This window comes from Sus scrofa, chromosome 9 (assembly GCF_054392235.1).
Source record: "Sus scrofa isolate SSC_HxYL_T2T_F1_AM1 chromosome 9, Sscrofa_HxYL_maternal_Yorkshire_Landrace_v2.0, whole genome shotgun sequence".
In the NCBI taxonomy this organism is placed as follows: Eukaryota; Metazoa; Chordata; class Mammalia; order Artiodactyla; family Suidae; genus Sus; species Sus scrofa.
Genome location: NC_139391.1, coordinates 76009851 through 76036553, shown reverse-complemented (window position 1 = coordinate 76036553; position 26703 = coordinate 76009851). Strand labels below are relative to the sequence as shown.

The window sequence follows — 26703 nt, the reverse complement described above, 5'->3', positions numbered from 1 at the left end:
TACAAGAGAACTGAAAATATAGACCCGCACAAAAGCTTATACACCAATGTTCATAGAACCATTATTTATAATAGACCAAAGTGGAAATGACCCAAGTATCCATTAACTGAATAGATAAGCAAAATATAGTATATTTATACAGTGGAATGTTATTCAGCCAAAATGAGTGAAGTACTGATGCATGCTAAAAACATGCATGAACCCAGAAACCATTATGCCGAGTGGAAGAAGCCAGACACAAAAGCCACACTTATGATTCCATTTATATGAAATACCCAGAATAAGAAAATCTATACCAACAGAAAGTAGATTAGTAGCTGCCAGGGGAATGGGGGGTTGAGGGGAGAGGAATGAGGAGTATCTACTAATGGGTCAGAGTTTCTTTTTGACATGATAAAATATCCTGCAACTAGGTAGCTGTGAGGTTGTATAAGAAATATCAAGGAGTTCCCATTGTGGTGCAGCGGAAACAAATCCGACTAGTAACCATAAGGTTGCTGGTTCGATCCCTAGCCTTGCTCAGTGGGTCAGTGATCTGGCATTGCCATGAACTGTGGTATAGGTCTCACACAGAGGTGGCTCATATCCCACATTGCTGTAGCTGTGGTGTAGGCTGGCAGCTGTAGCTCTGATTGGACCCATAGCCTGGGAACCTCTATATGCTGTGGGTGTGGCCCTAAAAAAAAAAAATCAAGAAGCACTGAACTTTACACTTTTTAAAAGGATAAATTTTCTGGTGTGCGAATATTGAAAGACTTTGTCAGGGCAGGTGGAATGTGTAGGAGGTCAATTTTATTTTCCTGTCAGTCTTTAATTGATAATCATTTCAGCCATCTCTACTTACTTTAGGTACTTTCTGTTATAACTTCTAAAAATCTCATAACAAAATTTGTTTTCTTTAGCCTTAAAAGGTATACAATTTGTTACTTGGAAAGGATGGCTGTTTAATAAATCTCTTTTTCCTCCTCGTCATGGGCTGGCCCTTGAATTAATTATTAAGACTATGTATAGGTCATTAATTAGACCTAATAAATATTTATTTTTGAAATTTAATATCTACCTTTACTTATACCATCAAAACATTTTAATAATAAAAACAATCAAAAATTGTTTTCCATAGTCTTTAGCTTGATACTAACATGGCATGCACTGTACCTGGAAAAGGTATTTTTTCCCAGTATGTTCCCATCACAAAGGAAGAAGCTGCTTGGAACTTTCCAAGCTCCAGTAAGTTCTGTGGAATAAAATTACTTCATTCTAAAAAGAAGTGACTGTCTTCTCCTCTGTGACTGTGATTATTCCTTTCCTATGAAGCAAGTTCTTAACATGCTTAAGACAACATGAGTTTAGATATCTTAGGTTTGGTTTTTTTTTGTTTTGTTTTGTTTTGTTTTTTGTTTTGTTTTTATCTTGTAAAATCAGTTGGGATATATTTTAGTCCTGCGTTACTCAGATTTCCCAGTTACCTGGATTAATTGATGTGAACAACAACAATGGTGCTTTGAAGCATCGGGTACAACAGTAGAAATAATCACATTTCTTAGTTAATGAATGTATTGTTCTTTCATAAGGCTTTGTTTATGGAAATAAATAGAGTATTACCTTGATTAGTGAATTCCCTGGGAAGGAAGGGCCTTCTAAGAAGTCAGCTGTGTTAAAAAAAGAAAGAAAGAAAGAAAGAACCCTAAACAAACAAAATCAGAACAGATAGGAAGCTGAGTTGCTTCAGAGGCCTCCATGCTCAGCTTCTGCCAATGGCTGCCCCCCTAAAAGTGATGAAGGCCAGCCTGGGGGAACCAGGAGCCATTTGAAGTCCCTTTTCTGCCCTCCACCTGCTGCACTATCTCCCTTTCTGAGTCAGATGCCGAATGGAAACCAGAGAGAATCCATGTCTCCTTCTCCCCTACCTCGTGATCAGGGAAGTGACTGGACTCTGAAAGTCTTAACTAGTAGACTAGCTCTAAGTGAACCTATAGCTATGGAATTAAAGCCCTATGCTTTTTTTAAAAAATTAAAATTAAAAGAATTTTAGACCTAGGCAAACAACCCAGTGGCCTTGGATAGGGGCCTGTTAGGCACACCAGGTTGGCACCTGGCTCTTCCTAATTTAGACTTTTAGGGACAAAGACCAGCAGGATAGGTCAACTCTGTATTGAGAGCTCGAAAAGGCTAATTCTTGTAGTGTTCAGGCTCTGACTCCAGTGAAGTTTCCACAGTCTTTATAAAAGGAGGTTAGAAGAAAGGAGGAATGGCTAGGGGTTTTTCTTGATGTTGTGTTTGCTAAACCCTCCTTACAAGCTTGAGAAATATCAGTTATCCATATTAAAAATAGATGGAAAAGTTGGTGAAGCAAAGGGTAGTAGTACCACTGGCACTGCCCCCTTTTGTGTAGGTTGTCACCAGGTCCATCCAAGATCCTGGCCACTCTCACTTGGTTCTTCCAGTGTGCCTTCTCTAAGCCATCTCTCTTCCTGGGCTGAGCGCTACTGGTTCTTTACTCACCTCCTTAACTTTACCTAACCCAGTGTTTAAAAAAAAAAAAAATACCTCAAGAACCACCAGCATTAGAATCACCAGAATGGAGCTTCCTGAACCCCTCCTTTGGCCAATAAAATCAGTCTCTTAAAATAAGTCCAGAAATCTTCGCATTTAATAAGTTCCTTGAGTGATTCTTCTGTACACTCAATTATAAGAATTCATAGTAATCCATTGCCACCTCTTATAAATTTTGCATATTTTGAAGATCATCTGGTTTTATTTTAGTTAGCATTGAATGAGGTTTCATTATGACTTGCCTTATCTGAGATCTTCAAACACACCCTATACTTCCTACATTAATTCAGCTTGGCTCTAATGAAGCTGTATATTATTAAAACATCTTTATTCATAGAACCATTACTGCATTCAAATGACCTCTGGTCTGTTACTGAATTTTCCCTAAAATTATCCCTACTTGGGGAAAAAAAACTATTGAAAGGATGAATGGAGTAAATTTTAAGAGAAGATAAATGATATTAAATGATTACTTTGTATATATTAACTCATTACTGATTTTTAGAAATTCTTTGTATCTCTATATAACCCCTGCAAGTTCAGATGCTTGCAAATAATGCATTTTTGAGGATAGCTATGATCATCTGAAAGCCTTCTTAAATAAGTTGCTGGAAAAGGCATATTTTCAGACATTCATATGCATATAGGAGGAAAATAAGTACTTTTATCTGTAAGAATCTAGATAGAAAAAAAAATGGTTTCTAGTGTAGACTAAAAATTACATTTTAGAGAACATTTTTAAGGATGCGTTTGTAATGCTAGAAAAATTTCTTCTCCAAAAATGTCAACATAACATTTTAAACTAGGGCAAGTGTATTCATTACCTGAATTTGTATAAAATGCAGCTCAGGCAATTGAGGTTTTTCTTTTTTAACAAAATGTTTAAATTAAAGATCATGAGAAAAAAATTTCCTCTATGAACATGATGGTAAATTCGTAAAGAATTAAAACTTATAGTCAAAGCTAGAAATATAGATTGGGAATTCCCATCATGGCGCAGTGGTTAACGAATCTGACTAGGAACCATGAGGTTGCGGGTTCGGTTCCTGTCCTTGCTCAGTGGGTTGATGATCCGGCGTTGCAGTGAGCTGTGGTGTAGGTCGCAGACGAGGCTTGGATCCCGCGTTGCTGTGGCTCTGGTGTGGGCTGGTGGCTACAGCTCCGATTCAACCCCTAGCCTGGGAACCTCCATGTGCTGTGGGAGCAGCCCAAGAAATAGCAAAAAGACAAAAAAAAAAAAAAAAAAAAAACAAAAACAAAAGAAAGAAAGAAAAAAGAAATATAGATTGAATTAATCAGAGATAAGGTAAACTATGTAAACTATTTCTCTCATCCAGACCTTCACCAAAGGGCAAAATACAATCATTTGACAGACGTATTTCTGATGAAAACCATAGATTTATATCACCTGTAATAAAAAATGGTAGGATTATATATGTTCACTTGTGAAAAGACGTTTGACACTAGTCAATCACTGTTTCTTTTTGACCTATTTCTGGGACAGACAGAAACATGAATCTAGAGGGAAGTGTATTGAAAAGACATATAGGGTAACAAAAAGGAGAGTGTATGTAGCAAGAAAGAAGAAAAATGACATCTGGAATATAAAGAAACTCTGTAGAGTTAGAAGATTAGGACTGATGTGCAGGCTACTTAACAGAAAATGAGGTGAAGGGAGAGGGTAAATCAGTGAGGAATTGACCATTGACAGAAGCATACTTTGAGAGAACAGAAAAAATTCAGGAAGTCAATTTCTAAAAAATATTATTGTCAAGAATGAGAATGTGATGGGAATACTTCTTTAGAAAAGGATCCCCTAGCTATTTCCAATGGCTAAACATAGATGTGGCAGGTAGAATAATTGTCTCCCCAAAATGTCCACCTGCTAATACTTGGAGCCTTTTGTCGCATTGATCTAGTCATATGTGTCCTTACAAGCAGGGGACCATTCCCAGCTGGAGAGAAGCAGACAATGAGAGAAACAATCTGATCCTGTGTTTTTAGTTTGAAGATGAGGAAAGGGTACCAAGAGACATAGGGGTGACCTCTAGAAGCTGGAAAAGACAAGAAAACTTATTCTCCCTTAGAGCCTACTGAAGGAAACACAGCTGTGCAAGACCTTGAATTTAGCCCAATGAGACATACTCTGACCTACAGAATTGTAAAACAATAAATTTATGTTTTTCAAGTTTGTGATAATTTGTTATAGCAGCCAAAGAAAACTGATACACTAGACCATGAAGGTCAGCAAGGAACCAGAATGGCTAGCTGCACTTTCTACATGAGGGAATAATGAAATGACCAATGAACTGTTTTGATGTGAGTTCTGGCTTCAAGCATCAAAATACATTCAGCATTTTTCCAATAGTTTCAAAGAAACATTTAAATAACTACTATTAAGTGAGCTCCCTTTGGCAATATAGTCAACAAGGACAAACAAAGGACTCCTGCCATTCTTCGGTTAGTTATCAATCTATTAGAGGAGATTACTTATAAAAAGAAATTATTATTCTCTTCCAGGTCATTATTTAGAGTGGCCTTGAAGAACTGCTACCATATTACCCAAGTGTACAACCTATCACTTAGGTCAGAATTGTTAGCAGCCATGAAGAAATTGAATCTGAAACAGTGTGTCCCAAGGTGGGCATGGATGCATAAAACTGCACTTATGCTTTAAGAACAATATCACTAGTTGATTAATATACAGAGCATTATTTGTGTCATTTAACCTTAAGGTCACCCATTAACTTAATCTTTTATCTGAATGAATCTTGTAAAACATGCTTAGCCTGAAAAGAGGATGCATGAACAATATGGCATTAGTTTGCATTATGCCTTTTCAATTTCCATGAGTGATAATTGTGAGTTGTAGAAAGAAGTAGGGAAGGGGAAGGAATTGTAGGAGAGAAGAGCAAGAAGGAGAGGGATGGGAGAGAATAATAGGTAGAAGAGGAAGAGAGAAAAGAAATATACAGCAGGGACAAGAAGACTAAGATCTGTAGATGACTCTCTTGTGCTAAGAATACTGTTATATACTTTATTCTTTAATTTTCCCAACACCCATATGAACTAGTAAAAAGTTGTTATTATTACCATTTCAGAAAAGTGAATCTGAAGCTAAGAGCTAGTTGGGATTTAAACCATGTCTAGCAAGTTCCAAAATTCTTTCCAAGATGACATTCAACTTCTTTGTGTCCAAATCCCTATTATCTTGAAATCGAGTTTGGTTTTTTTTGTTTGTTTGTTTTGTGTGTGTGTATGTGTGTGTGTGTGTGTGTGTGTGTGTGTGTGTGTGTGTGTGTGTTTTGTTTTTTGTTTTTTTGAATAGGAGGGAAAGGAAAGAAGGTTATATTTCTAATCCAGGGTTACGGCCCTATTCCAGAGCTGTTTCTATTCAACTACCATTCTACTGACTCCCATGAGAGCTGTCTCCAAGGAAGACCAGCTGACTTTGGTTTTCATTATATATCTTTTCTTTTTACCTCTTCCAGTGCCAAATGACTCCAACCTATCTGCCTTTAGGACACAAAGCACTCCTGCCCCATGCTGCTTCTCACATCCCCCCAGCATCATTAACGAACAAATGGCCAAACAGTTCCTGAGGCACCTGTGCCACTCTGTGAGGGTTCTCAGTCCAGAGTGTCTGCCCATGAATTGTCCCATTTGGACCTAGAACATTTTCTTATCTCTCCTATCCCTCTGACCTTAAAACACTCCTGTAGCAGAATCCTTGCCCCAGACCAGCCTTTTCAAACAAGACCCTTCTTTCTCCTAGTGAGGACCCAACCCCACTCAAATAGTGCACTAGCTGCATTGCTCATTGAGTTTGTACTAAATTTAACCAGAGTCTTGTACAAAATGGGGGAAAAAAACCTGTGTGTGTCCCAGAGAACTCAAGGGTAGTGAAAAAAAATGAGGATAGTAGCCAGGGAAACTGCAGAAAAGCCCCCAGTCACCTTGGGTCCCTTCAGTAACTGAAACACCCTTTTCTAAAAGTGGGGGAGGGAAGTAGTCAAAGCTGAGAAAAAGCTTTCATGAAGTTTTAGTTTCCTCCTTGATTAGCTTAATGTGAGAAATAAACAAAACTCCTCACATTTGCATAGCGCTTCACTGTTTATAAAGGTGTTTTCATGTCTATTATTTCATTAGTGTTTCCATTTGAGTCATGAAATCCTGTGGATCAGACTCACCAAAAGTACCTTAACAGGCTTAGCCCAGTCGAGACTAAGCCCAGGTTTTCTGCCTCCTGGGCCAGAGTTCTTCCTTTATACTGTAACACTTCCAATAATGCAGGGAAATGTGTTAAAAAAAAAAAAAAAGGAAATGTGAAATATTGAAGTATAATAGCAGAATACTAACACTTTTAAGAGATTTTTCAATAAACTGTTATTTACATTAGATTTTTTTTCCCACTGAAATTATGATATTATGTGTCCTTGTCTAGATTTAAATAATAGAAGCAGACTTATTTTATTGACTGTAATGGGCTGACTTTTCCCCTTCAAAACACATATGTTAAAACCCTAACCCTCAGTGTGTGGGAATTTGGAGCCAGGGTCCCATACTGATGACCTGATCTACTGGCATCTGGATCTTGGACTTCCCAGACCCCAGAATTATGAGAAATAAATAAAAGTGTTGTTTAAATCACCCAGTCCATGGTGGCAAAGACATTGACTATTGTACAGTATCATCAGGCTATTCATCAATGGAAAACAAAATTTGCAGGTCAAAAGTAAAGCCCATGCTATAGGCACCAAGTAAATCCATATTTTTCTCAATCCTGCTTTATAAATTTAATGTCTCATTATTTAAAAATGTGTCTTCACAATTTTAAGTATTCCTCTAGAGCAGTGTTTCTCAACTTTGGCCCTTCGAATAAGGTACTTCTTTGTTGTCCAGAGCTGTCCTGTGCATTGTAAAATGTTTAGCACCCTCCCTGGTCTCTACTGACTAGATGCACATAGTAACCCCACTCTCCAGTCATGACAATCAAAAATATGTCCAGACATTGTCAAATGACTCCTGGGGGCTAAAACTGCCCTCTGTTCAGAACCAAAGCTTTAGAGGCTAATGTGTAGGTACCTCCTGAAATAATTACATTATCTGCATGTGTTTTTTTATTTCTCAATATCAAGTTTAATTAAAAAACAGTAGTGAGAACACTGTTCCTTTTCAACAACAAAGGCAGTAAAACTTTATGTGCATTTATAAGAAGATTAACAAGAATGAATGGATAAAGAGGATGACAAGAAGAATGAACTCAATATAAAAAGGGGTGGACCAATTCTAATTGAAGTGCCTTGCAAATAGAAATATGAATGCCATGGATTAGCCTGGTCTACACCCTCCATTATACAATTCCCCAAAATCACTGTAGAATTTTAGATTTATCTACTTCTTTTTCCTTCCTATAGATATGACAACTAGTTTGGGGGAAAGTATGGGAGCTAAACCTACTTATCTCTGAGAAAAAATATGGCAATTGAATTACGTGTTGATGGCAGTTTTCTTGTGGCACAATAGGTTAGGGATTCAGCACTGTCACTGCGGTGGCTTGGGTTGATCCTGTGGTGCGGGTTCAATCCCTGGCCTAGGGACTTTCCACATGCCATGGGTATGGCCACACACACACACAAAAAATGTATTGATGTATAGCCCTTGGGGGTAATTGCTGCTAGAGACTGTAATCTCATTACAGTGGACTATACTGATAGGAAAATAAAATAAACATACTCAAAAACCTAGCAGGTCCTTACAATCCAATCATCTTTAATATCAATTTTTTTAAAAAGCCATTTCATCCCAAGGGAATACTTTGAGAGTCTTTTATAAAAAAGAACACAGAATGGCCAAGATATCAGTGTTGTTTTTTTCATGATACCTTGGTATTCCACTCAGCTTCTGTTGAGTGGTGCTCACCATCAAGATCAGTTACAAAGGGCTGCTATTAACTGACTTTTCGTCTGGTAACAAACCAGGCTAAAACTACAGAGGAAGCCTTTTAATGCTGGGCCAGTGACCACCACAGAAGCTTTTACTCTATCTTGGAAGCACAATTTAATCCATGGAATAGAGTGATCCATCATCCCAGTTTGCCAAGGACTTCCCTGGTTTTACCACTGGAAATTTCATATCCCAAGACACCCCTCAGTCCTGGACAAAACGAAATAGTGCATTACCCTGTCTGAGTTGAGATTTTGACAGAATATTTATTTAAGTTAACTTTTAAAAAGTGTTTTCCAGGAGTTGGAAAGATAAGGTCAAGAATAGTCTCAAAAACTGTTTTTTTTTTCTCTACAAGAAAAAAAAAAAATCCTTGTAACGATCAGGTGGCACTTGGCATTTGGAATATACATTGAACCAGCCTGTATGACTTCCAGGTATTTGCTGCTGCATTTGTGAAGACGAGCATTTCCAAGGGCAAGAGAACAATCTGTCTCAGAGCGCTTCATTTAAGCAAGGACACGCTGCCAACTTGAAAGGAAATAAAGGCCACACTTTGTCTATGGGGGGATCCTGCAGTTATTCCCCTGCAAATTTAATTCAAACAGGTATCGAGATCTGAAACATGGAGATATCCACAAATTAGAGGATACTTGGATTTTAAAAAGGAAAGAAGAGAAATCCAGGCCACAAAGAACTATCTCAAAGCAGCAATAGTGGTTCCTTTTCATGTTAATCACAGAAGTCCTGTGAACATGTTTTGAAAGTCTACACTGTAAACGAAATTTCTTGAGATCTTCTTCATACTAAATGTGCATATTACAAATTTTAAAAGCGAAAAATTGTCTTCAAGCAAGTCAGCTGTATTCTAAAAATAGCATGCGTGTGTAAAATGGGCAAATCAATGCTATTCTAATACTATGCTTTCAGAATTATTAATTATACAAACATGCCATTCAACTAGCATATTAATGATTCCTTTAGCAAATATGGCATTATTTTATCACTCGAAAATATACCTTTTTAGAATACCATCATCTTAAAATAAAAAGACTTGTTTAGAGAAATCACTACTGTAAAATGTTATTTTTTCAAACAATTTTAAGATCTGCTAGACTTTTAAAACTGATAACCTTCAGAATAGTTGTTATATGTTCATTGGAGGATGTACTTAGAGACCATACTTGATCCCATCCATAACATGAGAAAGATTTCTGTGAGAAATCCTTTTACTTGACTCACTACTAGGGTCCCAAACCAACTTATAAACAAACATTCCCAGGGGAAGTGTTTAAATGATAACAGGGACTTGATTCTGTAATGGAGTAGAGACACTTGTCACCACAGACAGTGATTAAACTTAATTGGTCTAGAGTCTTTTTATTAACCAGGTTACAAACAAGTGGTTTTGTCACTGTAATTGTTATGGTTTAACACATCTATTGTCAAAAGATATGACCAAAGAGAATAAAAATATTTAATCTCTAAAAGTTTAAGGGAATTCTGAGTCATGAAGGTCAGGTACCATTTCTCAAATTCTAGGGGCTCTTGGTTCTGCTAACAGTTTGAAATATAGATATAAATCTTAGGAATCACCAAAATAAACTACCTTGTTTGACACTTCCCTTGTAACACCCCATTTCAAATGTAAGGGTCTTAAAATGAAAGCCTTGAATTTAAGGTTGTGTTGTAATTCCTTTTTAGCAATGTAACTGGAGAACTCTTAGATGTAGTCCATGTCTTATTTTGGCTCCTACAGGTTAATCCTGGAAGAATTTGCTATTAGTATATTCCGTGAAGAACTTAATGACAATATTACTAGTGTCCACCTCAAGACATATGTAATGATCAGATTTTGTTTATCTCTCAGGCCCCAGTTGCAGAGTACATTATAATCAGAAATGTATCAAGGATATCCAGGGTCATAATACTGGTTTCAATTAATTTCATGTACATTACATAAAAATCTGGCTTATAGCCAAGAGATGTATTAGAAAGCAATAAAAAGTAAGGTAGCTGAAGCTGAAGGCAAACACACATACTGAAAGGACGTCATCTTTAAAAAAAAAAAACAAATACACACCAAGATGGAAACATGGTATCAGGGAAAATGATCTGAAGCCACCCAAGTCCTGAAATGGTTTGTAGTTTAGCCCAAAAAAATTTTTTTAATTGGCCACCAACTCTTCACTGTGGTCTCCTTTCCTGGTCCAGTGTTGGACTTTGGGAATGATGCTGTAACTACAGCGGAAGGAAGGCTTCAGTGCTCCGTGGAGACAAAAGAACCAGGACTGTAAACTCTGGCTAACAAGTGACTGCCCCAGACAAACTGAAAAATCCGGTCCAGCTGTTTTGCATATGTTTGACACTGGCTGGCTTTGAAATTAAAAATATGACTTTCTGCCCCCCACAAAGTTTAAGTAAAAAATGGCCCTTTTAAAAAAGAGCATCAGAAAGCATTCATACTGTGTATACATTTACTACAAAAGCTGAATCAAGCACACCATGAGCGGGGAAATTGACTCCAATTGATGGCTGGTTTAAAAAAATAAAATAGGCAAACCAAATAATCTGAAAATAGGGTTTGTCATGGAAACAGCATATTAATGGGACCATATTCCCAATAGCTTTATGTTTTTTCAGGCAAGTCTTATTTTGCTACCAATAATGAATGAAACAAAAAGAATACACTAGCTTACTATATGCTACACAATTTAAAATAAGTTGTTTTTTAAAAACGAAGCCTGGTGGTGACTTAAAAAATCTTTTAAAACTACTTAATCCAGCATTATATAAGCTTTTTGCATCAAATTTATAGTTATATCACTGTAAGGACACCGACAATAAGAATGCTTTATATGTATTCTTTGGCTAGAGACTAATAATCTAAAATTTATTTTTCTGGAAATTATCTGTTGAATTATCAGTGAGAAGAAGTGTTAATTTGGCCTAAGAATTGCTATTTTTTATGTGTTTATATAATAAAACCTTAGATATCTACTATATAAGATTAATGGAACAAAGAAAAAACATAAAATTGCACCTTACTAATTAAAATTGAATGCTGTATTTTCAATTAAATTTTTTCATTTGCCTTAAAATAATTAATGATGATGACTTATAAGACAATTGCCTTATAACCATGAAAGTAACTCTATTGTGTTAAAGGTCTTCTTTTTAGCCCCTTGTCATTTTATCACAAAAGGTTTTCATGGGAAAATTTAATAAACATATTTTCAGTCTATAAAGGAATAAGAGACTAGTTTTCCAAAGGATTTCCATCTAAAATGAGGTTTTCCATTTTCCTTTTATAACCTTATTTCTATACGGTAAAATATATACATAAACTTTTTTCTCTACTGTATAAAAATTAGTGTATATACTTATGTATATTATATATATGTATATATATATATACACATTTATATAAATTCTGACTAAGAGTAGACCAACTAGATAATTCCCCTGGGGAAACTTCCTTGAATAATATAAAAATGGGTCTTCAAAAGCAAACAACAAAACAGCCTTATACACTCAACTGCTGCTTAAAATGCTTATAAATAACCTTTTATTGATTGCCTACTTCTGGTTTTGGAATAGCCAAGATTAGGGCAAGTATAAGATAATACCTTATAAAAATTGTGACAAAGATGATGGCTGATGATTTAAAAATAAACCTCCATATTATAAAAGTCATGTAAATTTACCCCTTAAAAGAAAAAAAAAGCTTAGTAAAATTAGAGTTCTCTTTTTAATAATCTTCTTTGAGTAAAGATGTAATTTGCAAACTTCTATTTTATATTGTTACTGTCATGGAAGCAGATCTTTTCTGGGGAACTTCACAACATCAATTACAACAATGCCAAGTTGGTTAATTCTTTGGAAGGACTGGTCTGAAGGTTTAAAGAGAGATTTTTCATCGAATTCTTGAATTTATACACTGTAGGAATGGCTACAGACACTATAAAATGCAAAGGTAGTTCATAGTGCACAGTTCCAGCTCTATTATTTTCAGGCACAAAAACCATATAATTTTGTACAAAACTTTGATTTTTTTATTCACGAAATTAAAAATATGGTATTTTATATATATAAACTTCTATTCCTCTATAAATATAGATGATTTATGTGATAGTGAACAGAATAAATGCATACCAAATTCAAAGACCACTGTCATTTTAGAGTATGACAGACAGATAAATTTAGGTCCTAAGTACCGGCATTTGGATAAACTCTTAAAGTTTAAAACAATACAATCAGGAGGATTGCTTTTCTCCTCTTTTTCACAGAGAACTAAAGTGAATATTTTAAAATGGCTTTGAAAGATTTGCATTTGACACATTTCTGTAAATCCAAAAAGGAGCACACAGGATTTAGTGCAGTAGACCTTCACACATTCTCCCTTTAGCATGCATGCCCATATTTTGTTTATTTCAGGAGCTAATCCCATCAATTATTCCACCTCCTTTATCTCCTGGAATCTTACCAAGTTATTATTAGGGATAAGGATTGTTTCTCATCAGAATGTGTTGTTGAATCATAATCATAGTAATATGTTGAAAGTGTACAACTTTTACAATTTAAAGTTTCTGATATATGTCTAATTATTATTTCATTTAAAATAAGAAAGTAGCACTTCATATTGAGGAAGTCCATTACACTGAAATCTCCTTCAAGTTTTCATATTCAGTTTACCATTCTGCTGTCCTGTTAAGGAAAGCAAAGATCAACTCCTTAACAAAGCTTTCCAGGTGACCTGACGTTTCCATTTTACAGACGGGTAAAATCAAAAGGCAGCCTATCTCAATCCTAGAGGCAGGTTGCCAGGCATCCGTATGCAATTAGAATTAACATTTTATAACCCCCATCTTCAGTCTCTCCCAACCCACACAAAGCTTCATGCCTCTTCCCAAATCTCAGTAACCACATCTTTCCATGACGCTGGCCAAACCCATACCGGGTTTTAGACGCTAGAGAATGAAATGAGCTCATCCACCAAAAAGCAGATTTAAAAAAATTTGGCACTAGTTACCCACTCACCCTCTAACCAACTTAGATGGAAGAAGGGAGTGTCTGGGTGTTGGAGGCCAGAGCCAGGGAGGCTGCCACTGCCAGCGCCCACATCCGTGGGCCTCCTTGAAGCTAGGTTCTGGACAGTGAAAATTTCAGCTTTGAATAGTCAAAGGGACGGGCCTTTGCAATCTGGCCTGGACAAGGGCATACTTGGGGTGGGTGGGAGCCTACCCTCCAGTTTCGAAGCTTTGTGGAGTTTAGTACCTAGAAAGGGGAAAGGAGGGAGCGGAAAGAGGAGCAAGGAAGTGGCCTGGCAACGCAGCCCCAGACGCCCCCCACCCAGCAGGGAGGAGCTCGGGGCAGCAGCTGAAGCACCAGGCCTCGCGCCCCGGTTTTCTCTCTGCAGTACTCTAAAGAGGGCAAGACGAAAAAGCCTCAAATGGTTAAACCGCCCTAAATAATTAAAATTTAAACTTAAAAAAAACAGGAAAGTAAAAGAAAAACACGTGAACAGTCGTCATTTAAATACAAATATACTTACAAAAATCTTACACAGGCTATTTACAATCATAAAAGCGTACAGTCCTGGTACCGGCTGTGAGAGCAAGAGAGGTCTGTCCAGTCCCCTAGCTGGCAGTTGGGAACCTCCAGTCCATTTGCCCCCAAGAAAGAAGCCGTTTCAGGAGCCTTGTTAAAAGGAGCCTGCGAAAGCTCAAGGCTAATGAAGAAGCCTCGAGCAGCCAGACTTGGCCAAGACTCCACCCGGGCAGCTTTCACGGGTGTCTGGGACCAGGCCTAGGGCTGGGAAAGGGCTGAGCCCACACCCTCCACTCCCTCCCCGTCTCAGACGGTGGTCTCCCCCTGTTTGCTGTTGGTAAGCCTAGTGTAGAACTTCCTCCAGGAGTTGAGGGTCTTGCCCGACCAGATCCAGAAGCCTGACGTGATACCCACGATCAGCGTCATAAGGTACTTGATCATGAAGACTGTAAAGTCAGGGCTCATGGGCGGGTGCGGCGGGGCGCCTCCACCCGCCTGGAGGTGGGGGCAGGGGATGGCATAGCTCTTGCAGCTCTGGGCCACCCAGCTGCGTTCCCACTGGTCCCGGAAGGCCTGCTCATAGAAGTAGCAGGCGATGACAATAGTAGCTGGCACCGTGTAAAGTACGCTGAAGACACCGATGCGCACCATAAGCTTCTCCAGCTTCTCTGTCTTGGTGCCATCATGCTTCATGATGGTGCGAATACGGAAGAGGGACACGAAGCCGGCCAGTAGGAAAGACGTGCCGATGAACAGGTACACGAAGAGTGGCGCCAGCACGAAGCCCCGCAGCGCGTCCACGTTGTTGAGCCCCACGAAGCACACCCCGCTCAGCACATCGCCGTCCACCTGGCCCAGCGCCAGGATGGTGATGGTTTTGATGGCCGGCACAGCCCAGGCGGCCAGGTGAAAGTACTGCGAGTTAGCCTCGATGGCTTCGTGGCCCCACTTCATGCCGGCTGCCAGGAACCAGGTGAGCGACAAGATCACCCACCAGATGGAGCTGGCCATGCTGAAGAAGTAGAGCATCATGAAGAGGATGGTGCAGCCCTCCTTCTTGGTGCCCTGCGCCACTGTACGCGCCCCGTCCTCGGAGAACTTGTCGTTACACACCACCCGGTCCTCCAGCAGGAAGCCGGCGATGTAGGCCACGGCTACTGCAGTGTAGCAGCCCGACAGGAAGATGATGGGCCGCTCTGGGTAGCTGAAGCGCCGCATGTCCACCAGGTACGTGAGCACGGTGAAAAGGGTGGAGGCGCAGCACAGCACTGACCAGATGCCGATCCAGGTGCGCGAGAAGCGCAGCTCTTCTGGCCCAAAGTACATAAGCCCGTACACCTTGGTCGGCTCGCAGGGTGCGCCGCAGTCCTTCTCCCCCAGGAAGTGGTAGTTGAGGTAGGAGGGCACCTTGAGGGCGCGAGGGCACGAAAACTTGCCTCGCTCCGACGCGCCGGCGCCCCCCGGGAAGCCGCCACCCCGGTGCCCTCCGCCGCCGTGTTGGGGGTTGCTGGTCCAGAACTCAGGCAGTAGCGAGGGCGTAGGGGTGCCCTTGTCCGAAGTGTTCTGGCCCACGCACAGCTCGCCGGCGCCGTGCACCGGGAACTTCTCGCACTTGAGCGTGTCAGGCCACTGGAAACCGAACTTGTTCATAAGCGCTTCGCAGCCCTGGCGCGCGCGCTCGCACAGGGAGCGGCAAGGCGGCAGCGCTTGCTCCAGCACAGTGCACACGGGCGCGTACATGGAGCACAGGAAGAACTTAAGCTCTGCAGAGCACTGCACCTTCACCAGCGGGTAGAACTGGTGCACCTCGAGGCCCGCATCCTCCTGATTCGTGTGGCCCAGCAGGTTGGGCATGATGGTTTGGTTGTACGCGATGTCCGTGCACAGCGGGATGGAGATGGGCTGGCAGTAGCCGTGGTCCGGTATAGAGATGCCCCTCTCGCCGTTGTACTGCTGCCCGCTCTGTTGCTGCTGAGGCGGCGGGGGCTGCTGCCCCGGCCCGGGCCCCTGGCCGGCTGCCTGCGCTCGGACCCCCAGCAGCAGCGGAGCCTCCAGCAGCCAAAGCAGTAGGAGCAGCCGGAGCGCCAAGCGTCCGGAGTCAGCCGGGGGGCGGCGGAGGCTGCCCGCGTACCCGCTCCCTTCTGCCCCCGGTCCCGTACGGAGCGCCGCGGAACAAAGTTCCCAGCTCGCGCCGCCGGGGGCGGCCGGGGACTTCTTAGGCGCCTCCTCCTCAGCCATACTTTCTTGGCTCCTTTCTTGGCGCCGCTCGGCTGGGGCTGGCGGTGGCGCGGAGAGCGGCTGCTCCCTCTGCGGCCGGGGCGATCTCCTCCCCTCCGGTGCCCTCCGTCGAGCCCGAGCTGCGCTCGGCCCGCTCCGCCGGCTCCCGCTCCACGTCCCGCAGCCGCCGCCGCCGCGGAAACTTGCGATTCATGAAGCGCGGGCAGTGGGGAGAGCCCTGGTGGCTCGGGCGCGCAGGGGTCGCGTCCCGCCTTCCTGGCCCTCGGCTAGCTGGCTCCCGGCTGGCGGCGCCGCGCTAGTGGCGGCGGCCGGGCAGAGCGCGCAACTCTCGGCAGCCCAGCGGCCTCGGCTCCCCCCAGCGCCTCCGCCTCCTTCTCCGCCGCCGCCGCCTGACCATTTGTGTCAATCCCTCAACTCGCTCGCTCTCCTCTCCCTCGCGCGCCCTCGGACCGGTTTCCAGGCGCCCCGCAGTCTGTCTTTCACCGGGAGGGAGGAGCCTTGAAACCGACGCGGAACTGGAGGCTCAGGGACCGTCGCCCAATCGCTGCTCTGCCTTCCCGGCGCAAAGGGTGCCTGCCGCCAGATTCCCAGAGCGAAAGTCCGCGGCTGGCGGGAGGAGGAGGAGGCGGGAGGAGAAGGAAGTAGTAGTGGTGGCAGAGGCACCGCACGGGCACAAAGAGTGGGGTTTGCTGTGAAGCGAGACAGGCTTGGTTGCTTTTGCTTTCGCGGAAGAAAGGGCGAAGAAAGTAGGAGAATGGTCCCATGTGCTGCTGGAGATAAAGAAAAAGAGTCGATGGACCTCGGGAGTTAGCTTTTCTTTTATCCGTTTTCGTATTTAAAAATCCTGCTCTTAACGCTGGTTACAAACAGCAAGCCAAGAGCTTCGATCAGAACAGATACCTTTAACTTAAGGAACGCACGGCTTCCTTTGAGTTTTTATCTGTCGAGGTTTTGTTGAAATTCTTTCTGTAATAAATCCTAGAGCCCTCCGCCCCGGCTTGGCGGGCTTGGGACGCGCCATTTCCCCCAAGGAGAAGTTCTCGGGATCGCTGTCAAATGAAGAAAAACAAGCACCACCAAACACAAACTTTGATGGAATTTTAAAAGTAAAGCCAGATATACCGTATGCTACTGTTATCCGTTCTGTAGTCAAACTCCTTTTTTTCCTCTTTATCAATCCAGAAACAGAAGCAAAGGGAAACGACCCATAGAATATTTAGAGAGAAAAACTTGAGAACCCGAGGTCCTCAAGTGGACCGAGGTGGTTCGGGGCCGAGCTGCACTTGCAAGTAGCCTAGGCCCTTCCTGGGTTACTAAGACCCTTCCAAAGCAGGGGCGCCCATAACTCTGGGGGAAATCCTGGGAGGGTCAGACTTTGGCCAGTTGGGTGCCACAGGCAGGGCTGCAGACTGATCTTTCACTCAGATGCAGAACTGCACTCGTTTTCCGTGTAAGATTTTTAATGTAATGGTTTGGCTAGTGACTCAGTTTTATCAATAAAATGCCACTGTATAATTAATTCTAAGTAGCATTTGTTGGCTTACAATTAGACTCACTCAGCTACTGGCTACTTTTCTAGTTATTATCTGTCAGTTGTTTATCCGTTCATTTGTTAAGTGAATACTTACCAAGCTCCTACTATGCTATAAGCACTACTGGATAGTAAAATACAAAGATGAGCGGGACCTGGCTTAGCCTTACAGGAAGGCATAGGGCAGTGGGGCACAGAAATGTAGATCGGTTATCTTAGTGTCCATCCCAAAGCTAAAGGAGCACAGGAAAGCGGCCAGACAGTGGAAAGGGGTGGGGAGGGTTCTGAAGAAGTGGGTGGTAAGTGCTCTGCAGTGCTTAAATTGCAGAAAGGGGAGGGAGTGGGTGTGGCCGAGATATTATGGGATAGGCAGGAGGAAGTTTTAGTCCACACTGCAAAGTTTAGACTAAATTTTATAGACAATAGGGAGTTCTTGAGGGTCACTTTTCCCCACATAAGCAGGAGGTGGCTTCAGAATGACTGGGAAGGAGGCAACCTGGGGCACAGTGTCACTGGGAAGCATAAACCTCAGTCTGGACATAAAGGTCACTACTTAAGATGAGTGTTACTTGTACTCCATGCTAACAGGGCACCGTGCATTTCATCACCATGCGTGTTGGCGTCTCTAAAGAATATGCAGCCATATCTTTACCTGGTAAAACAAAATGGCATCCATTTGTCTCAGATACATATGTCATCATTTTCCAATATTCATGGGTGTAGTAAGTTCATAAAATTCATATTTGTTTTAAAGAATTTTGGGATTCTTAGCATTTTTGTACCAGAAAATGCAGCAGATACTAAATGTTTAATGGGCATCATATGTGAGAGTGGGTGGGGGGAGGCAAAAATTCATGAAAGATTTAGATACTGAAAAGGAAGTTAGGAAACATAGGGTAGAAGTCCTTTGAGCACATAAAGTTCATATCTGTTGATTTTTATCCTCTGGCATCTTGGCCCAGTCTTCCAGGGACACTTTTTTCTCTAGCCTCCCACCTTTGATGCTGTTTTGTGGATAGCATCCCATGCTATGCAATTTTACCAAGCCATTTTCCTTCTGACACTCTGCTCTTGTAAAGACTTCTCTGTCTTGGGCTCCTTTCTCACAAGGTCATACTTGGTGACTGGGCTTGATGGAAAGTTAATTTATTCTAATGTATTAATTACCCAGAAGCATCCCATACTTTAAGTCATCCACCATCACCATCACTCCAATTCTTCCTCTTCTCCCCCAAGGGGGTAGGGCACAAGGAGTTTTGTCAGAACACGATTCTGTTCCCCAAAGTAAGGGACATGGTCCTGATTCAAAAGTTGTTCTTTTGAAATTCTTGAGTTTGTTTTATCTTCCACCAAACAGTGAAGTTTACTAAGAAGGAGGCCTAGAAGTGCAATCAGAGTTAAAAAGAGAAAAAAAAAAGTCAGAGTTCCCGTTGTGGCTCAGTGGTAAGGACCCTGACTAGGATCCATGAGGATGTGGGTTCAATCCCTGCCTTTGTTCAGTGGGTTGAGGATCGGGCGTTGCCATGAGCTGTGGTGTAGGTCACAGACAGATGCAGCTTGGATCCTGCATTGCTGTGGCTGTGGCATAGGCCAGCGCTGTAGCTCCTATTCAACTCCTAGCCTGGGAACTTCCATATGCCACGGGTGTGGCCCTAAAAAAAAAAAAAAGACAAAATTAAAAAAAAAAAAGTCATTTTTATCAGATTGTGGAATTGGAAGGAACCTAAAATATCACCTGGGCAACTGGTTCATTTTCTCCAGTTTATAGTTAAGAATACTAGCCCCCACCCCTAAAAAAATTTTTTTAAATAAGAAATAAAATATTTAAAAAAAGAATACTAGCCCAGACATCTTAAAGGAAGAGCTACAGGTTAAATAGCTTTGTTTGGCTTGAATTTTGTTAGATACTTATTTTAACCCTTTCTAATTTCTTTTGAGTAGCTATCATTCTTTTTATTTTTTTTAAAATCAGTTTTCTGTAGAAGTTCTCTTTCAGTGGATTGTGTAAAAAAGACCTTGTTAAAAAAAAAAATCATTTCCCGAGAGTTGTCTTCCAGTGTTTAAAAAAAAGCACACCTCGATCGTCTATTTCTTTTTTTATACCAATACAATATTTGATTTCTCAATGCTATGCGATACAGAAGAAGTTGTTAAAATAAGGAATAGTTCAGAGCTGTAATTGGTAATAATTAGTGGTATGGAAAGTCCTTTGGGGAGGTGATGAAGGCAGTGTATAACAGAATGTTAGAAGGAAAATATAGGTACCATATTTTTACTCTTACCTAAAATCTATTATTTTCTCCAGATTTGAGATGCACAGGTAAAATTACTGAGAGGTATGAATTATGAACTTGCTAAGAATAATAAGTATTACAATTAGGTAAAAGCTGTAAACATAACTCAATTCTTCCTTGGTACTGCTTCCTCAGGCGTCAGACTCAGTCAATCTTCTTATATCAAAGATCGTGTTTTATCAGGCCTTTCCCTAATCTTCTGCACTTTCTCCAGACTGCTTATGCCAGGTTGACTGTGGATAATTACCAGTTCCAATTACTTATAGTTGGGCGCACATGGACACACCAGTAGTTAGAAGAATGCTCCCAGTGCAACCTGGCAGACTTTTGAGTTTTTGGATGAGTCATTTTGTTGCTGGCTGGTGGGTGGCAGGCTTGAATTGTCTTTGTCGAATAACAGAGATTATAATAGAGGTTAAGACCTTAGTTTTGAGCACCTACTGTATGTATTCGGCATTGTTTTTCTTAGTTTACACTATGTAACTTAAAATTGACTACTTTTTAAGGTAGGTAGTAATTATTACCTTCTTTTAATAGATGGAGAATCTAAGGCTCAAAGCAGGTGGGTACTGTGTCCAAGGTCCCATAGCCAAGAAGTGTCAGAGTAGGCCTCGAGTATGACCCAAGTCCACGGATTTCCATTGAGTGGCATTATGTGAACATGTCGTCTTCTAAACATTATAGAAGATGTGGTTTCTGGGTAGAGAATGTGATGGTTCCTCAGTGTTCAGTAATAGTCTTCTATACGAGGATCTAGATGTTTCAGTGCTGGGACTCACTGAAGAGTTGTGTCAGCATTTTCCAAATTTTTTCTCTGAAATACAGTTTCTTTTATTTTTATTTTTATTTATTTATTTATTTATTTTGCTATTTTAGGGCTTTAGTTCCCAGGCTGGGGGATGAATCAGAGCTGTAGCTGCTGGCCTATACCACAGCCACAGCAATTCAAGATCTACGCCGAGTCTACAACCTGTTCCACAGCGCACAGCAATGCTGGATTCTTAACCCACTGAGTTAGGCCAGGGATTGAACCCAAATCCTTGTGGATCCTAGTCGCGTTCATTAACTGCTGAGCCATGAAGGGAACTCCTGAAATACAGCTTCTTATCCAAAGATGTTCTGTGAAAAAAAAAATTGTTCAGGTGTTCCCGTTGTGGCTTAGCGATAATGAGCCCTACTAGTATATCCATGAGGATATGGGTTCGATCCCTGGCCTCCTTCAGTGGGTTAAGGATCGAGAGCTGTGCTGTAAGTCCCAGATGCAGCTTGGATCCTGAGTTGCTGTGGCTGTGGCTGTAGCTCCCATTGGACCCCAAGCCTGGGAACTTCCATATGCTGCAGGTACAACCCTAAAAAGACAAAAAAATAAAAAGGAAAAAATTTGTTCAAATATTTTTGGGAAAAGGCCCCACTCTGTGTATGTCCTTAATGGAGATTCATGTTAGCCTAGTAAAAATCTCTGTGCAGTCCTGAGGTAAGGAGCCCTTTTAAAACTCTGTCATACCTGGTATTTCCCACTTTGAGGATACATGCGCTTGCGCACACAGGACAGCTTAACACTCATGCTTTACATAATACAGCTTGAGGAATGTTGGATTGAACCTAAGATATTTATAAAACAGCTTTATAAGTTTTAACTCTCAGCTCTGTATCACTTTTGTATTTTAAGAGTGGAAAGTGAGAACTTGGCTTCCTATGGTTTGAGTTCCTGAATTATCTTTGAATTCCTAGTGGAGGTTTATTGATTAGTTTGGGAGCTGATAGTGATAAAGCCTGGGCTATTCTGTTCCCGCCTTCCTGAGAGGAATCCCCTAAAGGTCTACTATATTGTCTTTTGAAATGCTTTAGCAACTATCTCTATCTCTCTATTTTTGAATTTGAATTTCCAACCCAAGATGTATGGCATAAGCTAATTTCTTCTTTTTCTTTTTTCTCTTTTTTTTTTTTTTTGGCCGTACCCAAAGCACACAGAAGTTCCCAAGGATCAAATCTGAGCTGCAGCTGCAACCTACGCCACAGCTGAGGCAATGTGGGATCCTGAACCCACTGTGCCAGACCAGGGATCGAACTCACGCCTCTGCAGTGACCCAAGCCACTGCAGTTGTATTCTTAACACACTTTGTCACAGTGAGAACTCCCATAAGCTAATTCTTAAATTCCAAAACATCTGTATTCTTTTGAAAAATTTCTAAAACTAAATGTCTTTTCTTTCTTAATTTTTTTCTTCATTCTTACACAGATCTGTTCTTGAGATTGGGGAGGTGGTTCTTGGATTCATTTGTACACAGAACTTCAGTTTATAGACTATCTTTGAAAGGTCTGTTTTTCGAAAACATATATTGCTTTCCTTAAAACAATTTATCAAAGGGCACTGTCAGTTTGACAGTCTCGAATTTTATATTATAGGCACTTATAGCCAACCCATATTGGGATCCTTAACTAACTAATCTGCGAGTCAGCCTTAATTTGTTAGAATTTACATTTTAAACATGGTTAAGACTCAAAGATTTACTATAGATCAGTCTGTTCAGTAGGCCTGGGTATGAATCACACATTGCTTATACACAGATCTCCCAAAACACATTTAAAAAATAGAAATATGAAAGAAAAAAGAAAATAACCGTCACTGAATTATCATTGACAAGATCTGATAGTGATTACCCCAAGTTTTCTTATAGTTCAAAGATTAAACTAGAAAAGATTTTGCTAAATATATTTCTTAAATCTGAAGTTAAAATACAAAGAACTATCTCATGACTCTGCTTTAATGAGTTCTGTGGTCATTATGCAATGGGACATATAGTATACTACCCAGGAAAACTTTTGCAAAACATACAGGTATTTGTGTTGAATTTAAAATGTAAAATGTAGTCCTTCTGTGAGGCCCTGAGAAAGAAATATAGATGATCCCTTGTAAATCAAAACCTTATGTTTCTTTAAAGAGGCCTCTCTGATTGGCTTAGATGTGGGGAGCAGTGTTTGGAATCATTTTGGTGCAGAAAGACATTTTTAAGAGAACAAGTAAAATGTGTGCCTGTGTAAGTGAGCATGCCTGCTCTCTCTTCTGGATGACTTGATGTTTTCTGCATGAATGGGGGAAATAATCTCATACATCTTTTAAAATCATAGTCTAATCAACTTGTTTTCTGTTTATTTCTTGCTTGCTTTGACCTGAAATCCTCTGGCTGAAAATAACATGTAAATAAATCAATGATTTCTAAAGTATTAGTAAAAATTCTTCTGAAAATAACATCTTTGTGGAGTTCTCACTGTGGTACAGTGGGTTAAGAATCCAACTACAGCAGCTTAGGTGGCTGTGGAGGCACAAGTTCCATCCTCAGCCCAGCACGGTGGGTTAAAGGATCTGGGTTGCCACAGCTGCCAGATTCAATCCCTGGCCCAGGAAACTTCCACATGCCGAGGATGCAGCCATTTAAAAAAAAATAATAATAACATCTTTGGAATTATGATTACAAACAAATGAACAGGCAACCAGGCATTTTCATTCAGATCTGGCATTTCTTTGGGCAGCGTACAGGAAAAAAGTGGGCAGAAAGAAGCAAGTAAACGTTGCCATTGTTAAAAACTGATATGTGTTTGAAAATTAGGCACACAGATCAAGATTGGACCTGATGATTTTGATATAGTTCATTTTCCCTTTTACCCCATTAGTCCCCTACCCCCAATTCATTCTTTTTTTTTCGGTCTTTTTTTTTTTTTTTTTTTTTTTTTTTGTCTTTTTGTTGTTGTTGCTATTTCTTGGGCCGCTCCCGCGGCATATGGAGGTTCCCAGGCTAGGGGTCAAATCGGAGCTGTAGCCACCGGCCTACGCCAGAGCCACAGCAACGTGGGATCCGAGCCGCGTCTGCAACCTACACCACAGCTCACGGCAACGCCGGATCGTTAACCCACTGAGCAAGGGCAGGGACCGAACCTGCAACCTCATGGTTCCTAGTCGGATTCGTTAACCACTGCGCCACGACGGGAACTCCTTTTTCGGTCTTTTTTTAGGGCTGCACCCGAGGTATATGGAAGTTCCCAGGCTAGGGGTTGAATCAGAGCTGTAGCTGCTTGCCTACGCCACAACCACAGCAACCTGGGATCCAAGCCGAATCTGTGACCCACACCACAGCTCACAGCAATGCAGGATCCTTGACTCGCTCAGCAGGGCCAGGGATCAAATCCTCATCCTCACAGATACTAGTCAGGTTCATTACCGCTGAACTGGGAACTCCCAATCCATTATTTTCTGAATGTTCTATCTACTTACTCTTATATAACAAACCACCTCAAATTTGGTGGCATAAGGTAATAGCCTTTTATTTTATTTCTTAACATTTTATTATGTTCATAATTTGTGGATTCAGGAATTTGCACAGGGACAGCAAGAATGACTTGTCTCTATGACAAGAGGTCTGCGAACTCAGCTGGAAGGTCTCCAGCAACCAGAGGCGATTCAGGCAGTCAAGGGCTGGAACAGTTGGAGCAGGAGGATCCCCTTTCAAAATGCTTGGCCCCTGGGCAGGGACACTGGATTCTGATGGGACTGTCAGCCGGAGTGCTGACCCATGGCCTCTCCAGCATGAGAGCCTGGGGGTAGTCAGACTTCGTACATGGTGGCTCAGTGTTCCAGCCAGCAAGGCAGAAGCTGTCTGTTCTTTTGTGACCTCACTTTGCAAGTCACAGGGTGTCACTTCCAATGTATTGGAAGTAGAGTCAAAACAGTCACAAGCCTGATCAGGTTCAGGTGGAGGAGACCCAGATACCACTTCGACAGTAATAGTGTCAGAGGATTGGTTACAATTTTTAAAACCTGCCACCCAAGGATATCTGAATTTAGAAGTTCCCATTGTGGCTCAGCAGGTTAAGAACCTGACATAGTATTCATAGAGATGTGGATTTGATCTCCGGCCTTGCTCCGTGGGTTAAGCATCTGGTGTTGCCACAAGCTGTGGTGTAGGTCGCAGACACAGTTTGGATCAGGTGTTGCCATGGCTGTGGTGTTGGCTGGCAGTTGCAGCTCCGATTCAACCCCTAGCCTAGGAATCTCCATATGCCCCAGGCACAGCTATAATAGAAAGAAAATAAGAAAATAAAAGAAATATGAATTTATAAAACAACTTTTTACAGGGTTAAAGATAGCTGTGATAAGAACATTTGTTGAGTGCTTACCATGTGCTAGTTAATTCTAACATTCCTTCTTTGAAAGATGTCCCTCCATTTCAGAGGAGAAAAATGAGGCTTAGGAAGGGTGAGGAACTGGTCACACCCTACTGAACAGTAGAATGAAGGCTGAACCCAGATTGTCTGGTATAGACTATAGGAGCTTAACCACTGGGCTATATCATACCTCCTTAGCTCATTAGAGCAAAGCCTTTTAAGAACTGTTAAACAGACGTTTTAAAGCTATGGACCCTCACCAAAGACTAAGAAGTGTTTTGCAGCTACTCATCACTGAAATAGATATGGGGGTCTTGGACTTACAGCAATTGAACAAAATGTCTTGCCTCTACATAGACACCTGTGCACTGGCAGAGTATTTTTCAGCCAGGATTGGACAAGCTTGAACTGGTAGAGCTGTAACCTTCTCCAAGAAGAATGAGCTGAGTCATGGGGCTTGAAGGTTACTGCATGGTGACTGCTGGGAGGTCAGGCTTTCATCTTTGACTCTTAGTTGGATATCATTCCAAAGCTCAGAGATGGTTTTGCATCCAGAATTTGACTGTTATCAAGACATATTCCAGTGCAGAGTTGTTTCAGCTTTTAGGGCAATGAGAAAGTAGATAGCCAAAGCACGGAGATACAAAACTCCCATTTTTTAAAATTCAGTTTCGCACATCAGACCAAGTTATCTAGCAGGTCCATGTCCTCCCAAAAATATCAAATTGCAGAGAGAAACACCTCTGTGATGGATTAAAAACCTGTGTCCTGCAGGCACCCTGCTTCTTATTAGAATACCTCAGCATGCAGATAAGATAGTGTAACCCTTGTGACACCAGCCTGGAAGTGCTAAGAGCTTGGGGTGAAGGGGGTGACCCCAGAGTTCTGTGGCTTTAAAGCCAATATGGGTACTGGAATTTCGACTCTGCGTGCTTTGTTTCCAAAGAATTGGAGTAGCCAGGCAACAGGATTTCCTCTAACACCTCATTTCCATCCACCCCCAGATATTCCTCCTGCTGCAAAGGCTGTCATGGCTGCTTTGTGCTCACACGCTGACTGCCAAAGGCTTCCAGCATGTTCCTGCTGTAGAGCTTCCTTCTCATCAGTCAGTTTCTGAGGGGGTCACACAGCCCTACAGGATGACTGCTTCACACAGCTACCATCCTCCTGCACTGCTCAAGTTTGTTTGTTTGTTTATTTATTTATTTATTTATGGGCCACACATTTGGCATATGGAGGTTCCTAGGCTAAGGGTTGAATCGGAGCTACAGCTACCGGCCTACACCACAGCCACAGCATCACCAGACTCAAGCTGCCTCTTTGACCTACCCCACAGCTCATGGCAACGCCGGATCCTTAACCCTCTGAGCAGAGCCAGGGACCAAACCTGAATCCTCATGGTAGTAGCTGGGCTCATTACCACTGACCCAC

At 41.6% G+C, this 26703-nt stretch overlaps 2 protein-coding genes across 15 annotated transcripts in view; one reads left to right on the top strand and one right to left on the bottom strand.

Moving 5' to 3' along the window:
- Positions 1-26703, top strand: part of LOC146399988 (uncharacterized) — a 460667-nt gene that overhangs the window by 353529 nt on the left and 80435 nt on the right. Inside the window, exon 5 of one of the 14 annotated variants that reach the window (XR_014815769.1) lies at positions 8937-10504. The exons of the other annotated variants lie outside the window; for them this stretch is intronic. The gene's annotated coding sequence lies outside the window, so the exon portion shown is untranslated. Of the gene's footprint in view, positions 1-8936; positions 10505-26703 lie in introns of those variants that run through there. 14 annotated transcript variants of the gene reach the window in all.
- Positions 12039-16686, bottom strand: FZD1 (frizzled class receptor 1). Its single transcript, XM_021102361.2, has one exon. The coding sequence runs from the start codon at positions 16285-16287 to the stop codon at positions 14356-14358; it is 1932 nt and encodes a 643-aa protein (XP_020958020.2). The 5' UTR covers positions 16288-16686; the 3' UTR covers positions 12039-14355.

Coding starts and splice junctions, on each gene's coding strand:
- FZD1 (XM_021102361.2), bottom strand. CDS start 16,287: ATGGCTGAGGAGGAGGCGCCTAAGAAGTCCCCGGCCGCCCCCGGCGGC.